This window comes from Brassica napus, chromosome C1 (assembly GCF_020379485.1).
Source record: "Brassica napus cultivar Da-Ae chromosome C1, Da-Ae, whole genome shotgun sequence".
NCBI classification, from domain to species: Eukaryota; Viridiplantae; Streptophyta; class Magnoliopsida; order Brassicales; family Brassicaceae; genus Brassica; species Brassica napus.
The window spans coordinates 24,236,547-24,260,583 of record NC_063444.1 but is presented as its reverse complement, the minus strand read 5'-3'; the positions used below and the strand labels follow the sequence as shown (position 1 = coordinate 24,260,583).

General features: G+C 40.2%; 1 protein-coding gene and 2 long non-coding RNA genes across 3 annotated transcripts; all 3 read left to right on the top strand.

Moving 5' to 3' along the window:
* Window positions 1-221: 221 nt before the first annotated feature.
* LOC125580770 lies at window positions 222-2,023 on the top strand. The gene is made up of 2 exons (XR_007318532.1): window positions 222-1,675; window positions 1,769-2,023. It is a non-coding gene; the product is annotated as an uncharacterized LOC125580770 (long non-coding RNA).
* Window positions 2,024-8,012: 5,989 nt separating this feature from the next.
* Window positions 8,013-8,935, top strand: LOC106376562. Its single transcript, XR_001275547.3, has 2 exons — window positions 8,013-8,424; window positions 8,533-8,935. It is a non-coding gene; the product is annotated as an uncharacterized LOC106376562 (long non-coding RNA).
* Window positions 8,936-10,531: 1,596 nt separating this feature from the next.
* Window positions 10,532-13,114, top strand: LOC106374690 (cytochrome P450 71A23-like). The gene is made up of 2 exons (XM_013814662.3): window positions 10,532-11,761; window positions 11,853-13,114. The coding sequence occupies exons 1-2, from the start codon at window positions 10,910-10,912 to the stop codon at window positions 12,456-12,458; spliced, it is 1,458 nt and encodes a 485-aa protein (XP_013670116.1). The 5' UTR covers window positions 10,532-10,909; the 3' UTR covers window positions 12,459-13,114.
* The last annotated feature ends 10,923 nt before the right edge of the window (window positions 13,115-24,037 follow it).

Genomic DNA, 24,037 nt, shown 5'->3' with positions numbered 1-24,037 from the left:
ATATGTCATCTTATGTGGCAACTGATAATAGATCATTTGGCAGTAACAAAAAAACTGACGCACGTAATATGAGATGTGATGATTATTGCTCCAGATGTGGTGAACCAGAAGAAATGTTACTCATGTCATATTTGAATGTCCTCCAGCTTTGCAAGCATGGTCCCTATAAACAACACCATCTAGCCCTAACATCTTTCTGCTACCAATTATATTTATGCCAATATGGATTACTTTTTCTAGAGAAATAATAGCATCGTCGAGCAATAATTAGTCATAGATCCTTATCCATGTGTAATTTGGTATATTTGGAATGCTCGGAACGATAAACTCTTTCGAGGGATAGATATGGATCCTTTGGAGCTAGTCCGATGCGGAAAGTGAATGCCAAGCCTCGTATAATGCAAATGAATTGGTAACCCCCATTCAACAAGAGCAAAATATTGAAGAATTTAAAGTCATAAGCTTGGATAATATATGTATGGTGGATGGTTCATGGACTTCCACAACACAGTTCAATGGATGTGGTTGGGTTTGGATGGATAGCTTGGGAAAGATTCAACTTATGGGGACACGAAACTTAAGACGGTGAGAGACTTCTTTACATTCAGAAGTAGAAGCACTGCGATGGGCAATGGAGAGTATGCTTCAACATTCGTCATGTCAAAGCTTCGGGACGGATTGCAAGGATCTGATCGCGATGATAACAGAGCATCACTCTTGGCCAAGGTTTGCAACAGAGTTGGAGGAAATAAAGACGCTGCTGATATATATTCCGCACTTCAAGATATCGCATATCCCGAGAGCGCAAAATGGAAATTTCTGACTCTCTAGCTAAGACTGCAAGAGCGCAAAATGGAATTTCTGACTCTTTAAGTAAGACCGCAAGATATTTTTATCGTGAGCTTTGTTACATTAGTTGTTCTATTTCGGTCTGATTACCCATACCACCTTAAGTTTGAGTAATAAAAAAGCCGTTTGTTGTCAAAAACAAAAAACAAAAAACTCAAACTCAAAATTTAATCTTGTTAATATTAATATATAACTTAAAAAAAAACCTTAAATCTTAATTTCAAACATAAACCATACATCTACTAAATATAAACTTCAAATATAAATTTTAAAAATTTAACCACAAAATATAATCTACAAATCTAAACTTTTCCAATTTTAACCCAAACTTTAAATGTAAACATTAAAGTTTATACAAAAGGTATAAAACTTAATCTTTTTTTTAAATCAAACAAACTCATAAGCACAACTTTTAATCATTAAATTCAAAATCTAAACATAATAAAGAAAATATATGCATAATAAATTAGATAAATTACATAAAAATTAAGCTAAACATAATAAATAACATCACCTTTTTCCTATCAGTTGACACATTAACAGTTTAACACTGTTGCACAAAAAAAAGAGAGTTTAACACTAGAATTACAATTTTAGGCCTTTGGTTAAATTTGATCCAATGACCTACATTTATTCACTTGGGGTTTTTTCCAATCGTCTCTGTCAACTGAATTTGTTTTTCTTTTTTCAACTCACTTCACCTGTTAATCTTCTTAACATTTTTCTTCTTTATCATTTATCTATGTTTGTCACATTTCCATTCTCCCAATCTTCTGATATTCGTCACGCTTGCCGTCCCACCACCACCACCACCACCACCACCACAGTTCTACCTCTTTCTAGCTCTATCTGTCTGTCTATGTCCTCTGTCTCTTTATCTCTCTCTTTTAAATCTGATTTTGTTTTGTTTTTGGTAAAGGAAGGTGGATGAGGCAAGGCCAGCAGTGGTCGGTGTGCTGGTGGTGTGGCGGAGTCAAGACCAGGCATGGTGGCTGGAGGTGACAAGGCCGGGCATGACAGCTGATTAGATTTTTTTTTTTAGGTTTATTTTATTTAGATTTGGTTTAGTTATCTAAACCGAGTAAACCAATTTCATTTTGTAAACCGATTTTTATTTTTATTTTTATTTACAAACCGAATTAATATATAATTAAAAAAAAAATGATTTCGATTATAATTTAATTTCTCAAAATATTATTTATAATAAATGTAAAAATTTAGGTTTAGATTTTTATTTTTATTTTATTTGCAAACGGAATTAATTTATAAATTGATTTTTTAAAGAATTAAGTTTATAACTTAATTTCTAAAAAAAATAACATTTTTAAAAATAGGCTACAGAATTATGAAACATGATTAAACTAATCCTAAAACTTAGTTATGACACATGTCATCTAAACATATTTCTCATTAAACTAAGCCTAAAATTAATTAAAAAACTACACTTTGTTATGAACCAGATTGTGGATGGGTCATAACCAAAAGATTATAATTTGTAATCTTTTCATTTATCTATGACGGTGTAATCTCTTATATAAGAAACCTCTAATTTATGAATAAAAATAGAATTTTCCATTACTTTTATAACACGTTATCAGCACGAAACTCTAAATCCTTAAGCTAATATCCAAATCGAAAACCCCTAAAACCCTAACCCTAGCCGGTGATCCGACGAACCCTAAACCCCGATCGCGCCTATTGTTCCGCATCTGTTCCAGCTCTCGTCCCCGATCAGCTTCAGTCCAAGGCGTTCATGATCCTAGCTCAGACATTCGCGACCCGAGAGCAGCTCCAGCACCCGACCTCTTCCTCGTTCGCGACATCATTAGACAGCTCGCGTCTGACGATCAATGCGTTCCCGATCAAGCAACAAAGGACGTCTGCGACCCGATAGAAGCGACTCGATCCATTCCAGCTCGTGTCCCGTTCGTGTCCAGCTCGCAGCTCAACTCCTTTGGTAGTCCGATTCAACAATCATCTAAGGTTCAAAGGTAATTCAAAACCTAAGAACCCATAATCGAAAATGGATTGATTGATAAAGAATGAAACCCTAAAACCCTAATCTTCATGAATCAAAACCATAGGGTAGTACATCAAAAATCATAATTGAGTAAATCGAAGCTCTAAAAGTTCGAAACCTCCAAACCCTAAATCATGTTCCTACATGATTAAAACCCCAAATCGGTTTTTACAAGTTAAAATACGATAAACCCTAACCATATATCTATAAACCCTAAATAATATAAGTATCAAAATTAATTATACTATAATTATCAAATCATATATTAAAACCCTAATCGAATATTTTGAAATCAAAACTGTTTTCGGTTTTGATCATTGAGGTTTTAAATCTGATGCTATGTTGCTAGAATTGTTTGACCGTTAAATTGATAGATTTATTTTCTCATCCTGCTTGGTTAATTGTTCATCTGATTTAAAATTGTTTAAACCGACTAGCCTATTAAAACATTGATTGAATCTGATAGGTTGCTAGCTTGCTTTGCTTATATAATCCGATAGGTTGATAGATTGATTGAGGTTTACTTGTTTAAAATCCGAATGATCTGATTGCATGATTCTTGAGGTTTAATATCATCTGCTAGGATTGATAGTTTTGTAATCTGATCTGTTTTAAATAGAAACCCTAAATAATCTGTATGATAGGTTATATTGATTTGATTCGGATGTCTTTGAGAATTGAGAATATCTATGCTAGGTTGATAGATACATGATAAAATCTAATGTCTTGAGGTTTAAGATTGTATGCTAAGTTCGACTAAATTGATTGATCTGATTATATGTTTTTGAGGTTTGATAAATTCAGATATTAGATAAATTATTTACACATGGTTTATGCTAAATACCAATCAGCTTTGAAACTGATTCATTGAAATTCATGCTTGAAATCTATATTCTAGTATTGCTAAAATCAGCCTTGAAACTGATTGAGTGATTAATAAATCTTTTTACTAGTCTTGCTAAAATTCATTGATTGTTAAACCTTAATTGCATGATTAATTGAATCCGTTTTTGCTAGTCTTGATAAACCATAATATTATGAGCACATAGAAATAGTATTACTGAGACTTGCTAGAAATTGACTGATTGATTAAATGGCTTTAAGATTGATAGTCTCGTTGTCCTCACAAGATTGAAATCCGAATTGATTGTTTTTAAGAGTAAGGCCGCATGAAAATTATACCTAAATATTGAGTGATATATGATTTGAGATGTCGAAAATAAACCTGGATTTTGCTGCCCTAAATCTCTCTGGAGATAATTATTTACGGCGGGCATTGGATACAAAGATTATCCTAAAGTCAAAAAGACTTGGTGAATGTATCATAGAAGGCAATAATGCCAATTAGAAAGATTGATATAGGGCAATATTAATTATTAACCATCATCTTATTAAGAGTCTCAAAGATCAGTATCTGACTATAGAGAATCCTCTAGACCTTTGGACAAAGTTAAAAATCGAGATATGATCACCAAAGAATGGTGTTATTACCAAAGACCCTATTTGGAGTAATCCCAGAATCCAGGACTATAAGTCTCTGGATGAGTCTATTGCTAGCTGGGCAAAAATAATGGATTACTGATGAGAAACAGTGAATTGAGACCTCCTGGATTAACCCCATTACCTGATACCAATAAGGCCACAGAAGAAAAAAAAAAGGTAACCACGTCCAGAATGATAGACCACACGGTCATGGCCGTGGAGGGTGGAAAGGACGTGGCCATGGCCACTATAACACATTTGGTCATGGGAATCACTATGGCAGAGACCGTGGGTATCAACCCAATTTGAGCCATGGTTAAGGCAGTGGCCGTGGTATATCCTTTAAACCACAAAGTTCGACCAAATCAGTGTGTCATAGATGTGGAATGGGGAACCATTGGGCTAAGATATGAAGGACTCCCAAACATTTTTGTGACCTCTATCAAAGAGAGTCTGAAAGGGAAGAATCCTGAAACCCACTTGGTCTATAAAGATGGTGAAAATAATTTCGAACATGATCAAGATGATCTTATGGAATATGAGACTTATGATTGCCTAAAAGAATCAAGTTGATAATCTGATTTCGACATCAAACTTGTGTGATTGCTTTGCTTGTATGCTTTCTCTGATTTTTATCTCCTTGAATTTATTTCTATTACATTGTCTGCTTAGATTAAATGAATGAATGATTTTTCTATATGAGTACACTGAAAAACGCCAATATAAGTACTAAATCAGGTTTCGCCAGTCTGAAAGAAGACTATGGCTAGGCTAATATATTATTGCCTAAGGGTATGCATCTAGAAATCAGTGATGCCTTATATTCACCCAGCTCTAAGAGCAAGAGCAGCCTATTGAGTTTTAAAGATATAAGAATGAATGGTTTCTATATTGAAACAATGGGCGAAGGAAACAAAGAGTTCCTTCAGATATAAGTATAAAATCGCCCAAGCCCATAATAAGTCCTAAAGACTATACTTGCATTCTCTACTGACCTAGACTATGCATAGATCAGTATGATAGAGGGTAAAAGCCTGCGAAAATATACACTTTATGGCACGACCGGATTGGCCATCCTGGTCCAAACATGATGCGAAAATTGATATTCAAAAGGCACACATTAAAAGATAAGAAGATTTGTCCCAATGAATCTCACGTGTGTAGCATGTACACAAGGGAAACTCATTAGGCCATCACCAGTAAAACGGCTACGAGCCCCTTTTTCATAAATAAAGACTATATGTCTAGATAATACTGGTGAATACATGTCCCAAGCGTTTAAATGATTATGGTATGTCCATGGGGGTAAGTGTGGACAATTCTGTGATACATGTCCATACCAATAACGGCTTGGCCGAAATCTTTTAAAACACAAATAGTTGATTGATAGACCATAACTTATGAGGTCAAAACTCCCATTCACAGCATGGGTCACACGAAATTTACATGCACCTAAGTTAATACGCATCAGACCATTTAGTGAGCATAGATATCTCCTATCACAATTATTAACGGGTCAAGAGCCAGACATACCCCATCATAAGACATTTGGATGTGCTGTCTATGTACTAATTGCTTCACCACAGAGAACTAAGATAGGACCTCAAAAGAAGGATGGGGATATATGTAGGATATGCTTCTTCCAAAATAATAAAGTACTTTGAGCCAGCTATGGGTGATTATATTTGAGGCCAGGTACACGAATTATTTTAAGACCAGGAGGAGAAAAAAAAATAAAGCTGGTAAAAGAATGGTAAAACAAATAGAATGGAATCAACCATCAATGTCTTGGCAAGATCCTCGGACTATAGAATGTGAAATAAACGTCCAAAGATTATACATTTACAAAGCTAGCTAATCAAATGCCAGACACATTTGCTGACCCGAAAAAGAATGACTAAGTCATATATAAACCAGCTTGTAAAGCACCAACAAATTTGATGTCCAAGAAGAGACACAGTTAAGTTGCTACAGAGTCTAGACAATGTATGAAACGTGGTAGACCAAATAGGTTCCAAAAGATAAGAATCCTCGGAAACAAAAGAAAGGTACAGAGAATGATAATCAAAATCCAAATCCGAGGTTACTAAGGAAACCATCCCAAACATGGAGATAAGGCCGGTCGGCTCTAAGGTACAGGTACCAAACAGTGTAGCTAGGGACGCCAAGCTGCAAAGTATTAAAGGTCCTGATAATAATTAATCTCAATCGATTATATCATGTCTGGAATATAATAGAACCAATAAGGAATGTCGACATAAGATGATTTATTTGCATACAAGATAGCACTTGAATTTATGAATATAAGCGAGGATCATGAACCCACGTCAATATAAGAGTGTGCACTCGTAGAACAGATTGGATTGAATGGAAACGTGGGGTTAAATAGTTTAAGGAAGAAATGCGTATTTGGTCATATGATTAAGACGCCATATGATGTTAAAACCAGTGGATATAAATGGGTCTTGTGAGGAATAGAAATCGTGAGATATAAAGCTGATGTTGCACAAGAATTCTCACAAAGATCAGTAATAGATTATGAAGAGACATACTCCCATGTGGTGGATGCAACTACTTTTAGATTTCTCATAAGTCTGGCTATATAAGAGAGAAAATTAGACTTGCAGCAAGTTGATGTACTGACTGCATATTTATATGGTCCACTGGATAATGAAAGTACTAGAGGATATTTAGCTGAAAGTACAGCACGTTCTCGAGAACAATATTGATAATCATCAAAGTATATGATCTGAATATCCTAGGAACCTCTGGATATTTCTCAAACAGTTGAATATCTCAAAAAAGAGTTTGAGATGAAAGATCTTGGAAAACAAAGTTTTGTTTGGGATTACAGCTTGAGTACATTAACAATGAAATCCTTGTGCATCACATAGTATATACAGAAAAGGGTACTCAAGAGATTTAATATGGACCAGTCTCACCCATTATCTAGTACATGGGCGTGAGATCACTTGTTTTGGACACTGATCCATTCAGTCCAAAGGTGGACGATAAAGAAGTCCATTTAGTCCTGAGATGGACGATGCAGAAGTCTTGTTTTAGACACTGATCTGATTGGTCCATAAGAAGGACGATGAAGAAGCCTTTGATTTTGGTTTATTTTATACTAACCAGCCCAAAGAGGGGTTATTTGGTTTTTTTTTATTTGTTTTCAGACAGGTTATGTTTTACACATGGTGGTACACGCATATCACAGCAACATCATCCAAAATTTCGTGTGTGTGTATTTGAGGTCGATGACTAAATATGTTCGATCAGATTGTGGCATTACCGATGGTAAAGAAAAACCAACTATCATGTTCGAGGACGAAACATATTCTGCCCAAGATCTTCATAACCCACGGATTGCAGAAAATTGGAGAGGTCCAAGGGACCTTCAGTAATGTCCAAATCAGGGGGAGTAATGTGTGTTGTACTCTTTTTCCTTCACCATGGTTTTGTCCCAATTGAGTTTTCCTGGTAAAGTTTTAATGAGGCGACATTAAAGCACATTAAAAGCTCTAAATGGTTATGGCATCCAAGGAAGAGTGTTATGAACCAGATTGTGGATGACTAATAACCAAGAGATTATGATTTGTAATCTTTCCATTTATTATGACGGTGTAATCTCCTATATAAAGAACCTCTATATTATGAATAAAGATAGATTTTTCCATTACTTTTATAACACACTTAATATTTTTTCTTTTTTCCTTGAATAAAAGTTACAGAATTATGAAACATGAAAAATATATATTTGTCAGTTAAGGCCAGATTAATCCATCAAGGCCAGATTAATCCATCGTTACACATTTTCTCTCTCTAGAACTTCCTCTAACCTCTTTCTAAAGACACCAATTTTTGATTTCACGATCTGGTGGCCGGTGGCCTTCCGCCGCCGGTCGCCACACTCTTTATTTTTTTTGTTGTATTATATCTCTTCCGTTTAATTGGATTTCGTCAGGCGAATTAATTTTTCTCCGGTTGCGGATCATTTGGATCTGTTTAGATCTAAGCTTCTTCTCCTTGAAGATTTCATATTCCGGCTATTTCTTCGGATCTCCTTCTTCATTGTTGGTACCTTTATCCTCCGACGATATCAATATTTTCTCTATATATCCATGGCAAAGTATTCTTAGGAGGTAAAGACTGAGTTTTGCTTGTTGACTTTGCGATTTGAGCCGACCTAAGAAGAGTCAAAGCTTGCTAGTTTGCAAGTGTTTTGGCGATGGCGGTCTTTGAATCAATTGAAGTTACTAGGAGAATCTCACATCCGACAAAGAGTATTGGAGATACTTGGGAGCAGAGGAGCACGGAGATGAAGCACAATACGAGTTCGGGAAGATATTGTTGCGATGAGGCATCAAAGCTGGGCTTAGATCAACGCGGAAGACAATCAAGGTGGAGAAACCTTCCAGCGGCGAACTAGTGAAGGAGCGGTGGTGGAGATTGCAAATTTTGCATGATGTCCGCATGTCTACCACATGTCTCTGGAAGCCCTGATATCAAACATGTGTTTATGTCAACGTGTCTTCTATGTTCATAATTGGGCTTAAATTATACTATTTGTTAAATGTTGCTATTGGGCCTCCTATTATTAAAGCCCGATTCATGTAAATATGTTCTTTGAGCTGTTATAATGAAAATTTAGTTGACATGAAAAAAATATATATATATATATTTGAATTTGATAACAATTTACATATCATTTATTTTGTATAATGTTATATTATTAAAATAAATTAAACAATCATATTAACTTTCTAATAAAAAATTACATTTTTGTATATGTTATATTTTAATTTTCATAAATGACTAGAAATTACAAAAACGGTTAAAAGTCTTGCATTGAAAATTTTGTAATCAATGGTTGAAAATATTTGTTAAACTAAGATACAATGACCATAAACTATATGAGCAAAAATAATATTTTAATGTATATCAGATTAATATATATATATATATATATAAATATTAAACTATGTACCATATAAAATACATAAATATTTTAATTTAAAAATTTGCATTGAAAAAATATTGAAAAATTAATGTTTTAATTGCGAAATTTGCATTGGATTTTCAAGAACGATTATAAATTATTAAAAATATTAAAAATTTCACACCAAAATTTTGTTATTAATGGTTTAATTTTTTGTTAAAAAATACAAATGACCATAAAAACCATAATATTAAGAATATACTATATATTTATGTTTTATTATTTAACTTTACAAAATAGAGAAAATAATTGTTTTAAATTACCAAAAAATGATTGTAAATAAATAAAAATTATTTATTTCATGTTCGAAATTGCGCTAGGCGCAAGGCGGGCGGGGCGGTCCACCCGAGCCTAGCAACTTAACATAAAATCAGAGATAAATCAAGGACTAATCGGGGATTTTTAAAGTTTTATTGATAAAAGCGATAAAATATATTTTATATGCATAGAGAACAAAATGATTTGGCTACTGTGGTTGTGGAAATTCCATTTTCTATGTCCCTGGTCTTGGGTTCGACCGTAGGTAAGTGTTTTTGTTTATTTTTTCGGTTTTTCAATTAATGAGGGGCATAAAGGTAACTTTAACTCATCTTCTTCCTGATAGCTTTGAAATTCTAAATCCTTAAAAATACAACAGCCCTTTGTGTTAAGTCATTTTTCTTCGATTTAACCATTTTTTCATCAACTCCCTTACTCATTACTTGTAGATTCAGTATATATTAATCGATTTAAAGCCTAAAAGGTACAAAAATCAAGTTTTCAAAATCAACCGATTTTTAACCGATTTCACCATATTCGCATCGGTCTCGTACCGAAAAACGAGTTTCTGGTGCGTAAGCGGCCGCGTAGCCCGCGTTTTTGTACATCGGATTTATTTAATTTATGTATTTTTGTCAATTTAATTATATATGAAACAGTTAATAGTTTCAATTATTCAATACATATTTATTAATTTATTTCATAATATATAAAAAATTTAAAAATATGATAATACGTAAAAATAATTTGTATATAAAATGTTCATTCTATGCAAGGCGCGGGTGTTAAACTAGTTTATAGTAAGATAAATAGTTTTGTGGATCTTGTGACTATTAAAAATATATCTCAAAAGGTAACTGTAACATGATAAAAGAAATATATTTTTATTTTATTTTATCAAAAATATTTTTTTTATATATTATATTTTATGAAAAATAAAGTATATATATTAGGCAGTAAATAGTTTCTGTGGACTTGTGACTAGTAAAAGTTGTAACAAATAAGGTATTTGAAACATAATAAACTAATATATATTTTTCTTTTGTTTGGTCAAAGACATTTTTGTTCATCTTATATATAAAAAGCAAAAAAATCGTGTCAATTTTCTTAGGTGTCATACCATACTGAGAGATTTCCTTAGCTTTATATATAGATTTTGAGAGAATTATATTGAATCAAAAATAGAAGAAAATTTGACTGGCCCGTCGTAACGTAACGTGCAGAAACTTGGATTATATATTAAGTCCACAAGAAGAACACAAAGATCACGAGAAACACTTGAAGAATCCAAGTTACAAAATATGGTCATGATACTTCTCTTGTGCTTGATATTTTTCATTACCATTCTCTTCTTCATAAAACAGAGGGCATGGAAGAAAAGCAACACAATTCCATCGCCACCGGGACTTCCGTTGATCGGAAACATGCACCAGCTTGGCCAATATCCCCACCAATCACTACGCTCCCTCAGCCAGCATTACGGACCTCTCATGCTCCTTCACTTTGGCACTGTCCCCGTTCTTGTAGCCTCTTCTGCGGACGCTGCTAGAGACATTTTGAAGACGCATGACCGGGTCTTTGCGAGTCGTCCACATTCCAAAATCTACGACAAGCTTCTTTACGGGAGCCGTAATTTGGCCTCAGCCCCGTACGGAGAGTATTGGAGACAAATGAAGAGTCTGAGTGTCCTCCATCTTCTCAGCAACAAAATGGTACGAACCTTTCGAGACGTGAGAGAACAAGAGATCAGTCTGATGATGGAAACGATCCGGAAACAGAATTCTTCCCCTATAAATCTAAGCAAGATCATGATGACTTGTACTAGCGATGTTATATGTAGAGTTGCTTTGGGAAGGAAATACGGTGCTGAAACAGATTTAAAAGAGTTGAAGGACAGGCTCGTGAGGCAATTGGGTACGTTTACTTTCGGGAGTTTTGTACCGTGTCTTTCATGGATTGATTGGATTTGCGGTTTGGAGCGTCAACTGGAAAAGACGGCAAACGATTTTGATGAGATATTGGAGAAAGTTGTTCAGGATCATGAAGATGGAGACGGTGGTAAGGCTGATTTCGCAGATGTTTTACTCACCCTTCAGAGAGACAAGAGTGTGGGGTTTGAGGTCAGCCGAATGAGCATAAAGGCAATCATCTTGGTAATGGAGAGAAAAAAAAACAAATTGGAATTTACATCCAATAATGTTTTAGTATATAACCATTGTTCTTGTTTTGGTTTTCAATTTTCAGGATGCTTTTGTGGGTGGTACAGACACGTCCTCCACGCTTTTGGAATGGGAAATGTCAGAGCTGTTAAGTCACCCAGAGTGTCTGAAAAGACTTCAAGAAGAAGTACGTACCGTTAGTAAAGGAAAATCAAGCGTATCAGAAGACGACATCCAAGACATGTACTACTTAAAAGCTGTGATCAAAGAGACACTCAGGCTACATCCTCCATTTCCATTGACGGTTCCTCATGTATCAACAGAAGATGTCAACCTAAGAGGTTACCACATACCAGCCGGCACACAGGTTATGATCAATCTTTATGCGGTCGGGAGAGAGGTTGCAACATGGGGACCAGATGCGGATGACTTTAAACCGGAGAGGCATTTAAATTCGTCTGTTGATTTCTTAGGCCAGGATTTTGAGCTGATTCCGTTTGGAGCAGGGAGAAGAATGTGCCCAGGGATATCGTTTGCTGCAATGTTGAATGAGGTGGCTTTGGCTAACTTAATGCTTGGATTTGATTGGCAGTCCACAGAAGATCAGACAGAGAATAATGTTCCTGAATCAATCGGTGTTGTGATTCGCCGCATGTTCCCTCTTATCGTCACTGCGTCTCCTGCTACTTGATTAAGGCATTATATATGATAAATGTCTACTGTTATGTTATGTTTACAAATAGAAATTGTTCTCTCATATGAACGTTGCACTACTAAAGAGATTTTTAAGATTTAAGGTTTTGAGTTTCTATAACTAATTAAGAACGCCAAGTGAGCTTGCTTAATTATATTTGTTGTTCGGTACAACTGGATGTCATGATTCCCTTTCAATTGTCGTCACGGCTGGTTATGCATTTATTTGAAACAACGCAATAACTCACTGAACAAGCAATGTTAAAAAGGAACATCAAACGAATCCGATATTTGGAATATGCGAAGTTGAGTTTGGAGTATGGACAATAGGATTTGAAGTTTGGATTTAAGGTATGGAATTAAGGTTTTAAAATTAGAATCGAAGTTATAATCTTGTACAAGTGTTGGATATAAGTTTTAGGTACATTATTATAGTATTTATATATTACTTAAAAGTTTACCGTTTAATATCTATGATTTAAAAAATGGAGTTTTGAATATCGTGGAGTTTAGGTTTAAGATCTTAAATTAATGTATGAAATTTTAAATTTGAGTTTTAGTTGGAAAGCTTGGATGTGTGTTTCACCTTACTCTAAACTCGATTCAAAAATCCGGCTCAATAGTCTGAAGGTCCAGTCCACTAGGATGACGCCCAAACCATAAAAGAACCGAGGCCCATCAGAATCCCAAAAAGAGTCAATCCTAGCTTGAAAGAGTCAATCAAAAACGTATAAGAAATTAAGGCAGTAAAGGAGATCATGCAGGATCCTCGTCGGAGATCATGCGGTCGTTACAAATGCTCGTACAACTAGATATAAAAGAAGAAAGAAAAGGAAAGAGAAGGTGATATTAACCTCTTGCACCAATACTATAAACTTTTTGTACTTTGATTTACTTACAATCATATATTTTATTTTTATACTCAATAAGAAATACATTTTCATCTTCGACTCATAATAAAAGAGATTTTATTCATTTTTTATTCAACACGTTAGTTCAAATCCTAACCCTATATTTTGAGTGGATTTTGGGAACACAAAACAACCCTCTTAAGATCCAAAGTGAAAAACACACATCAAACTGACTAGAGTAAACATATCCGACTTGGCATTTGTATCAAATGGGTCACATGTTAGAGAGTGCATGTCATATGGCACGAATCACGTTTTCGTGATGACCTTCTGGGGACCAACGTGTCACCGTCGAGGATGCTCGCGACCGAGCTTTAAGGTGCATGGAAATAGAGGTAGAAAAGAAGACACTCGCCGAGTTATACTTTCTAACCTAGAGCTCCAAAGAAAAAAAATCAAGAAGACAATAACGTACCACGAAGACACCATGGCAGAATCAAAGGAGAAAGAGAAAGACATTGGACAGATGAGGAACGAGATCGTGAAAGAAGCACATGTAGGAACTCCGAGAACTTGAACCTATTAAGGGATTTTTGTGTACAAGCGATCCGTGCTCAGTTCTACGGAATGATAGGGAGAAGGATACATCTCGTCGTAGTTTATTCTCCCACCTTGATAGTTGATGAACCCGGGAGGTCTTGCTCTTAGGAGACTGCCATCTAGATATGGGCCAGTATATGTCGTCGGTACGTTAGTAATAGCGGAGGATATTGGTTGTTAGGCAGGGACTGCTTGTCTATGGTGAAGGCCGCATGGTCTTCTGGGTCTGCAATTGATGGTCCCGATTCCAGGGTCGGTCCCTGGGTGCCTCCTGATCTGTAGTTGAGTGTTCCGGTTACCAAGGTTGGTCTTTGAGGAACCGAGGAAGATGTTTGGGATTTATAGCTGCATCCTTCAGGGGGGATTGCCTACGTACCCTTCAGTGAGGGATCAAGCAGTTCGTAGTTCATGTATTGGTGGAGGCGCGGAGCCTAAGTGGGCGCGTAGCCTAATGGGCACATGGCCTAAGGAGCACGTAGCTCTGATGGAGGCACGGAGCCTGGATGGACAGGTGGCCTTGATGGGCACATGACCTTGGGAGCACGTAGCTCTGTAGGTAATATGAGCACTCTGTTTTAGGGGGCGCATGGCCGGAACAGATGGTGGAGTAGTCGACATGCTGAAGGGAGCATGGAGCTTCGATATGCTTTGATGAGCATGGAGTATCCCTGTCGGTGAGCTGGTGATCGTGGCCTGAGCCATTATATGGAGTTGCAGACGTGCTTCCGTGAATGTAGAACTTCATCTTGTTGGTATTAATCGCAGGTCGGTTATAAGCATGTTGATGAAGATGGCCCTCTAGGTCGCGAATCTTGCCTCGGCGGCTATGGAGATGATGAGCTCGTGTCTTTCTCTGTGTTATGGACCTCTCTTCTCTCTTTAGGTTTAGAAACCTATATTTATGATGGAGGTCGTGCCTGTACCTTTCTCTTAGGGTTTGGAAATATTCCATATATCCTTAGATAATATAATCTTTCCATTCTTCTCAAGGGCGGCTTATCATATTGGAATACTTCATCTTTCTCTTGGATTTAGAAAGATTCCTTCTTCTCTAAGCTGGTCATCTGATAAATGGAAGATTTCCATTTATCTTAAGGCAGGAGAAATCACTTGGCCTGGAGGACGGAGGAAGGTCCCATACCTAGAGGCAGGGACCCGTGACCGGAGGCAGGACCCAGACCTGGGGGCAGGGACCCGGGACCCAGAGGCAGGAACCCGGACCCTGGGGGCAGGGACCTGGAAGACGGAAGCTGGAGTAATCTCTTCATGGAATATTTTTCCCCAACAGTTTGCCCATTATTTTCTGGCTTCATGTTTGAAGGCAGGAAATAACATGACTTTCTTCATAGGACTTTATAAGTTGCACCGTAGTATCACGCTGTCTTTGTTGATCGTTCTCAGATGTACTTGCGCTCGGTGTGAAAGGATTTGCAGCCTGGTTAGAGATGTATGACCTTTGATTCTGATGACCTGGAAGTGGAGAATCAGGAAGGACCACAATGTAGGACCTAATAAACACTCTAAGGGTGGACATCACCGTCGTGCGAGATCAGGTCGGGCCTGTAGGACATTCTTCTTCTCCTTTATAAGGATGAGACATTTCCCCAACGGTGGGGATTTTCCGGAGTTGGCAGAAAGTTTGATGAAGAAGCCAGGAATGCCTGCATAAAGGGTGATGCTTCTGCTCATGCCCAAGTGCTTGTGCTTCTCTTGTGGATGTACTCGGCCTTAGTTCAGGCCTGACTTCAGTTTGCGTTTCTTGAGGCTCTCTGGCTCCATGAATCGTAAGGAGGAGTGTATGGGTCAGGACCCACGAATTCTAAGAGGGAGAATCTTGGCGAGACTAAGGACCAGGGGGATGAGTAGGTTTAGCAAGACCCGGAGGCCGAAACTGAGGATTCTCATGCTTGATTCTACCGGCCTTGCGTGTTCCTCTCAAGCTCGTAAAGGCTGTAATGGACTTTCAGGAGGGTCTCCGTGCCGGTTTCCTTGCTACATTTAGCATACTTGAATGCTCCTTGAGGTGTTGATGTTGTAGCTGTAGCTTCTTGCGTTGTCCCAGGATTGTACCTTGACTTTTGGCAGAGGGGACGTTCAGCATGTTCGTCTTGGTGCCTGGAGATAACCTAGTTGATTCTTGGTACCGGAGTAGATTTCTTTGACATATTGTTTGCGGCGAGCAGTAGTTTCCATGCCAAATAAAGAAGGTGGAAACATTGGCGGCGAGCAGTAGTTTCCATGTCAAATAAAGAAGGTGGAAACATTGGTTGAACTCTGCCATTGATTCTTGGCCACTCTCAACTATGTAGTACCGCAATCTGCCCCTCGGAGGTAAGCCACCATCAATGCTGGGATGACCTTGCGTCATGCTTTCATGGAACCCAGAGGATCTTAGGCATGCTCTCCCAAAATCTGGAGGTTTAGAGATACATCTTTCTGAAACCCATAGGTTCGAGGATGTGATAGGATGTTGTATAGACTTTCATCCAGGAACCCGGAGGCTGGATGGACTTTAGTCAAGGAAACCGTTGCTTGCATGGACCTTAGTCCAGGAACCCTTAGGTTATACGGATTTTCATTCGAGAACCTGATGGTTGTGTGGACCTTCAAGGGGACCTTCCAGTATATCTTTTCGACTCAAAGTCGTCCAATCGTCGGGTAGACTTACGTCGTCCAGCTATCCTTTGGGAAGTCTTAAAGACGGAACAAGATGTGTTAGACTCGTGAACCTAGAGTATAGGGATACTTCACATTCCACCTTCCGTAGATATGTTACTCGTGAATTTTTCCGAAGAGATAGCAGGTCTCTCTAAGGGACCCAGAGATTTAATGGCAGGATCCTGGGATCGAACGGAACCGTGGTTCTGCTTCAGAATCCGGAGATGTTGTTGGGACCCGAAGGTCGTTTCTGGAGCCCGGAGGCTGCCCTAGACCCGGAGATCGCCTTTAGAACCCGGAGGTTGAGTGAGGACCCAGAGGTCGATGGGGAACCCGGAGGTTCCTCATAGACTCTGAGGTCGTATTTAGGACCCTGAGGTCGTTTAGGGACCCGGAGGTCGATTGGGAACCCGGAGGTTCCTCTAGAACCTGTGGTCGTATTTAGGACCCTGAGGTCGTTTTGGGACCCGGAGGTTGATTGGGAACCCAGAGGTTCCTCTGGACCCTGAGGTCGTTTTGGAACCCGGAGGTTCCTCTGGACCCTGAGGTTGTATTTAGGACCCTGAGGTCGTTTTGAACCTGGAGATTGCTTCTTGACTCGGAGGTCGTTTGGGAACCCGGAGGTTCCTTCAGACCCTGAGGTTGTTGTTGGACCCGGGGGTTATAAAGAACCTGGAGGTTTACCTTTTCCAGGTCCTGAAGAAATTTGTTCTGGACCCGGAGACTGCATGGGGACCCGAAAGTTCTTGATAACCCAGGGGTATTTGATTTGTATTTTAAGGGACTGTATTCTGCCATCCTAGGTGAGACCACTATCGGTATCTGTTGGGATTTCGCATTCTACCGTTCGGAAACTTGTCACTATCGAGTTCCCGTGCTGCATGTTGCTTTCTGCAGAAAGCCACTATCAGACTTAGGGGTGCTGGTTATGGATTTGGAAACCCAAGTGCCAGGCTTTTTCTGCTTTCCACGTCTGGAGAAGCAGGAATTTATGTATTGCTCCCTGCACGTGGCAGTACTTATGCAATATGCAAACTCCCTGAATTAACCTGGAGGTGTCACAGTACTCTTGCTTATGGGGCCCCGATATTTTTATGGCTCTAGGCCTATACTGGGGTTATAGGTAGTTTTGACAAGCATACTCAGGTTGATCAGACCTATTCATGCCTTAAGTCTCATACCCATTGTTATTGTCGCTCCTTGTACAAACTCTGAGTTTGAATACAGTACATTGCGTTTGCGTAAGAGTTTGGAAAGTTTTTACCTTTCATTTTTACCTGGTGTTAAGGATAGAAGCAGAGGTCGGAGCCGGAGCTTCGTAGTCGGAGTCGGAGTCAAAACTTCTTCATGCGGGTGTATGGAGACCAGAGTCCTGCCCGGAAACAAGAGTAGTATTTTCCAAAATTATTTACTCCCAATAGATTGCCCCTTTTCTTTCGATTTCATGGGTGACGTCGGGAGATAACATGTGTAGTTTGGCCAACCGGAGTCGTTCCATCTCAGCATGCTTATAGTGGACAAGACGCTGCTTCCCTTTTTCCGAGTTCTTCTTTGGTATGGGCCGTGTTTGAACCTGGAGAAGGATCAGCTTTCCTTAGGTAGACAGGGGTCTAGGGGAAATTCCCGGGTTTTGGACTCGTCTGGAGATGATCTTCGGAAGGACTTTATGTTCGGATCTTGTAGTGACATCAGTTCTCCATCCTTGGGATTTCATCGCGAGGGTTGAATTATCTTCTAAGACCCTGAGCCCAAATTGACCCAGAGGTAGGAATTGATCCGGTTCTGAAGTCAGAATCCGTTGTCAGGGGTTGGTGTATTCTTCTTTTGTAGGCGTTGTTCAATGACTCGTTATGGCTGCTCTCTGCTCCTGATTAGGTGAGCCACTCTCAGCATTTTATGATGTCATTTAATGATGCGTCCAAGCCGTTCTCTGCCCCCACTTGGGTGAGCCATTCCCAGCATTTTCTGGACGTTATTCGATGACTCGTCACCTCGTCTTGAATCTCCTTTGCCACGTGCATGTTGATAAGATTTGTTGATGCGTGTTGCCGCTTGGGTTAACGCTTAACTCATTTGCCCCTGGTTTCCCCGCGTTCGTGTCTTCCATTGGAAATATGTATAGGCCCGTAGCCTTGGAAATCTTGAGAAGCACGTCGCCTTAGCTTCCTTTAGAAGTATATCAGGGTACATTGCCAGGAAAGCGTAGTAAGGTGATCAGTGCTTGCTAATTCGTGGGGTCATTGGGTTTGACCTCCTTATAAGGTGAACAGCCTAAGATCCGGAACCTAGAAGCTGGGATCTGGAACCTGGAAGCTAGAATCTAGAACCTGGAAGCTGGGATCAGGAACCTGGAAGCTGGGATCTGGAACCCAGAAGTTTGGCTTTTTTCTTTTGGATGAACAGTAGCGGGAACAAGTGTTCTCCGGCTCCTTTTACTCCCATTTGCTTCAAATGAGTTGAGGATATAAAGACCAGCATCCCTTGATGTAGAGTTTAGCATTTTCTCTGGCTCCTTTGCAGGAGGTGGAGCAGCAGTGTTCCCGGCGCTTGGGCAGGATTCCTTTCGCGGAACAACTCCAACGGAACTTGACGAGTACTCAAAGGCGTTATATCCACCTAGCTATCAGGCTTATATAGGATTCCACTACCACTTAGATTCTAGAACCTGGAGAGAAAGGTGGTTCTCTAGTTATCTCTTAGTGGTTGCCTGGTGTGCTTACGGTGTTCCTAGGAAATCTTCTTTTGACTCCCCTGCTTATGTAACTTATCAAAGCTGTGAACCCGACCGAAAGGTGTTGTGTGCTGCTTCAGAGCCCTTCATCTTTTCTATGGGGCGGAGTTATGAGCCTGGACGCATTGGTGGCGTCTGGAGCTTGCTAGATTGATGCTAGTGGACTATCCACTGATCTTCATGTTTGTGATGACTACCCCTGGTTGGGAATATTGAATCCGACTTTTGTAGAGGTGTGACATATAGTTAAGACCCGGGACCAGTTGGATCCAAGGAATGTAGAGGCTGGCTTTGAGGTTGTGACCTGGAGCCGGGGGGAACCAAATATTATTGAAGGTCGATTCCAGGCTGGGACCGGGAGTAGGCAGGGACCAGGGACTGTAGAGGTCATACTAGAAGAATGGAGCTTGAGCCAGCAGGAACCAAAGACTGTAGAGGTCTGACTCGTGGTTGAGACATGGAACCGGTCAAACCAAATGCGGTTGAGGAGGGATTCCAAGTTGGAACCTGGAACCTGCCGGGACCCAGTGCTAGTTCTTGTGTCGACTTATGCTACAACCGTTAGCATGGTGTTATACTTCCTTAGAGAAGTGTTTTGGGATCTCAGTTGTGCGAGCTTTAGATCTGATGAGAGTAAGTCGTTCCATGCCCCCAGTTGGTTGGGGTTAAGAGACTTTCAAGAGGATACACGTAATGTTCCTCCTACCTATCACATCGTCACGTAGTATATGACTGCCCCTCCTTCTAGCCCCAAACTGTTAGGGGATTTTTGTGTACGAGCGATCCGTGCTCAGTTCTACGGAATGATAGGGAGAAGGAGACATCTCGTCGTAGTGTATTCTCCCGCCTTGATAGTTGATGAACCCGGGGGGTCTTGCTCTTAGGAGACTGCCATCTAGATATGGGCCAGTATATGTCGTCAGTGCGTTAGCAATAGCAGAGGATATTGGTCATTAGCCAGGGACTGCTTGTCTATGGTGAAGGCCGCAGGGTCTTCTGGGTCTGCAATTGATGGTCCCGATTCCAGTGTCGGTCCCTGGGTGCCTCCTGATCTGTAGTTGAGGGTTCCGGTTACCAAGGTTGGTCCTTGAGGAACCGAAGAAGATGTTTGGGATTTATAGCTGCATCCTTCAGGGGGGATTTCCTACGTACCCTTCAGTGAGGGATCAAGCCGTTCGTAGTTCATGTATTGGTGGGGGCGCGGAGCCTAAGTGGGCGCGTAGCCTAATGGGCACATGGCCTAAGGAGCACGTAGCTCTAATGGAGGCACAGAGCCTGGATGGGCACGTGGCCTTGATGGGCACATGACCTTGGGAGCACGTAGCTTTGTAGGTGATATGAGCCATCTGTTCTAGGGGGCGCATGGCCGGAACAGATGGTGGAGTAGTCGACATGCTGAAGGGAGCATGGAGCTTCGATATGCTTTGATGAGCATGGAGTATCCCTGTCGGTGAGCTGGTGATCGTGGCCTGAGCCATTATATGGAGTTGCAGACGTGCTTCCGTGAATGTAGAACTTCATCTTGTTGGTATTAATCGCAGGGATTCATTGGTTATAAGCATGTTGATGAAGATGGCCCTCTAGGTCGCGAAACTTACCTCGGCGGCTATGGAGATGATGAGCTCGTGTCTTTCTCTGTGTTATGGACCTCTCTTCTCTCTTTAGGTTTAGAAACCTATATTTATGATGGAGTTTGTGCCTTTCTCTTAGGGTTTGGAAATATTCCATATATCCTTAGATAATAGAATCTTTCCATTTTTCTCAAGGGCGCCTTATCATATTGGAATACTTCCTCTTTCTCTTGGATTTAGGAAGATTTCTTCTTCTCTAAGCTGATTATATGATAAATGGAAGATTTCCATTTATCTTAAGGCAGGAGAAATCACTTGGCCTGGAGGACGGAGGAAGGTCCCAGACCTGGCGGCAGGGACCCGTGACCAGAGGCAGGACCCATACCTGGGGGGAGGGACCCGGGACCCAGAGGCAGGAACCCGGACCCTGGGGGCAGGGACCTGGAAGACGGAAGCTGGAGTAATCTCTTCATGGAATATTTTTCCCCAACAGAACTAACATAAACGAGGTCATATACATGGACCAGAAGTGAGCACGAGAGTGATAACGCAAAAAAAGTTGCGATCTACACAATTATTATGGCACCCACCTAAGGATGCCATGAGCTTTGCTTTCACCACTTTTCTAAGTACAAATAAGAAGACCTTGTTTTCCTATACAAGGGGCCACAACAACACTAACCCACCAAAACAATGCAGATGTAAGATTTTTGCCTTGAAGTAGTCGCTGACGCAGTTGCTGAAGCAGACGTTGGGGTGAGTGGTGAAGACCATGTGGAGTCAAGGTGCTGAGCTGGAGTCGTGTATACTTGTAGAGCAAGAGAGTATCTTGGAGATATGGAAAGAGGAATAAATTTGAGGAGCAAGTTTATGACTTAAAGAAAGAGGAATAAGTGCATTCCAAGAAAAGGAAAGTTGCACTTATTGTTATGGAAGATGTCCATACATGTTGCCTTGGAGACTAGGATTTCGGGAACGTGGAGAATAACTATAAGAGAGCTATGGGGTCGTCTGTATAGAGACAGACACACAGAGACTGATCTTATAGAGAGAGATAAGCTCTTGGAAGTGTTTTGGGTCGTGCTGAAGCAGTGACTGAAGTATTTGACGGAAGAGAGACACAAGCTGGTAGCTTAGGAATCTTTCAGTAGCAATTGTTAGGGCGTAACAGACTGTGTAAAGCTGATTAAGCAGATCTTGTAATAGAGTGTACAAGGCGATTTCTAATAAAACTTAAGTGTTGCTTGTAGTTGTTTTGTCTCCTTGATTTACTTTATGCATTACTATTGTACTGTCTTCTTGCATTAACAAGTGGTATCAGAGCGGGGCACCTAAGTTATCAGTGTAATCCTGAAGGTGAAGATGGACACGATTGTTTCGATGCAGAAGGCGATCATGTTGAATTCGGACCAGTATGGTCAATGGAAGGCTCATATGAAGCAGATGATTCGAGGAATCAATGAAGTTGCGTGGATAGCTGTGGAGATTGGTTGGGAGGAGCCTACCATAGTCACAGGAGATGGGAAGAAGCCTAAGCCAAAAGAGGATTGGTCAGAGGCAGAACGCAATGCATCTAAGTTTAATGCAAAGCCGTTGTCGGTGATTTTTGAAGCGGTTGAAGCAGAACAGTTCCAGCTGATTCAAGGGAGTACTTTGGCTAAAGAGGCGTGGGAGATCCTGCTGAATTCGTTTGAAGGAGATGAGAGTGTCAAGAGGACACGTCTGGATCATCTTGGGTCGCAGTTTGAGAATTTCAGGTGGTCTGATAATGATTCTGTGGCGAGCTTTAGTGTCAAACTCAGTGGTATGGCGCATGAAGCATTTGTACTTGGGATGAAGTACAAGGAGAAGAAGTTGGTAAAGAAGTTACTACGCTGTCTTCCTACGAAGTTTGGAGCTCACAAGGTGGTCTTGAATATGACCACAAACACGGATGAGCTCAAGTTTGACAAGCTTGTGGGTATGCTGAAGGCAGAAGAAATGGAGACAGACAGTAGTTCAGTCTCTACGTCAGGTGGTGCATCAAGGAGTATAGCTCTTGCTGCTGACAAAGATGGAGATAGATCTCCGAATGTTGAAGATGCCATGGGGATGTTGGCTAGAAATATGGGTAAGATGATGAATTCCTCTGGTGGGAGGAATCAGTATGGTCGCCAAGGAGGTGATTGTGGCAATAGCAGAAGAAGAGAACGTCTTAGAGGCTATGAGTGTGAAGGTGTTGGTCATATAAAGGATGATTGTCCTGTAGCACAACGGAGAGAACTTAAGTGTTCTGAGTGCAGATGTGTTTGACACACAAGACGTGAATGTCCAAACTCAAAGAAGGAAAAAGGTGTTCCATTGCAGTCGTATGATGATTCAGAGTCTGAAGAAGATGGAAAGGTGATGAAGAACCTTGTTGCATTTGGTGCACGCAAGTAGGAATCTAGTGAATCCTCGGATTCAGACGTTGATACAGACTCTGAGGATTATCACGTGATGCTCAACAATGGTTGAATCTCAAGAATGAGAATCTGAGGTTGCAACACGAACTGGTGCAGAGTCGTGAGCAGTATGATGATCTTGCTGAAGAACTTGTTGTTGTACATGAGAAGAATGAGTCTCTAGAGAAGGAGGTTAGCAAGCTGAGAGAAGTTGGTACTGGTGAACAAGAGAGAGCAAGGATGCTGGAACGTGATTTGGCTGAAAATCGTAAACAGATCAGGATGCTCAACAGTGGATCCAAGGACTTGGATATGATACTCTCGATGGGACTACCAGCCAAGGTGAACTGGGGATTGGGATATCGAAGAGCTGAGAGTACTAAGAAAGTACAACAGAAGGGACTATCACATTTCGTGCATGGGAGCACATCAAAAAGTGGAGCCAAAGAAGCTTGTCAGGAAGTACGTCAGGACGTACGATAGGGAGTAAGGCAGGAAGTTCTACAGCGTTTAGCTGTGAGTAACAAGCCGAAAGTAGTACATAAGTGCAACAACATGAAGGTCAGACAAGAGGTTCTGAAGCATGGTTGTGCAGCTGGTACAAGGAAGGAGACTGATCGGTGCATCAGCAACTGTGCCAGGCCAAGCAAGAAGCAACATATGATGTGCTGTTGGTTCTGTGGGAAGGTTAGACACATGAAGGTGGAGAGTTTTGCTCGTGAGAAGAGCAGAAACATGGCCAA

What these genes read in the sequence shown, in the direction of transcription:
- LOC106374690 (XM_013814662.3), top strand. Translation starts at nt 10,910, where the DNA reads ATGGTCATGATACTTCTCTTGTGCTTGATATTTTTCATTACCATTCTC. An exon ending in GCATAAAGGCAATCATCTTG is followed by an intron (nt 11,762 to 11,852) that starts GTAATGGAGAGA and finishes TTCAATTTTCAG; the next exon opens with GATGCTTTTGTGGGTGGTAC.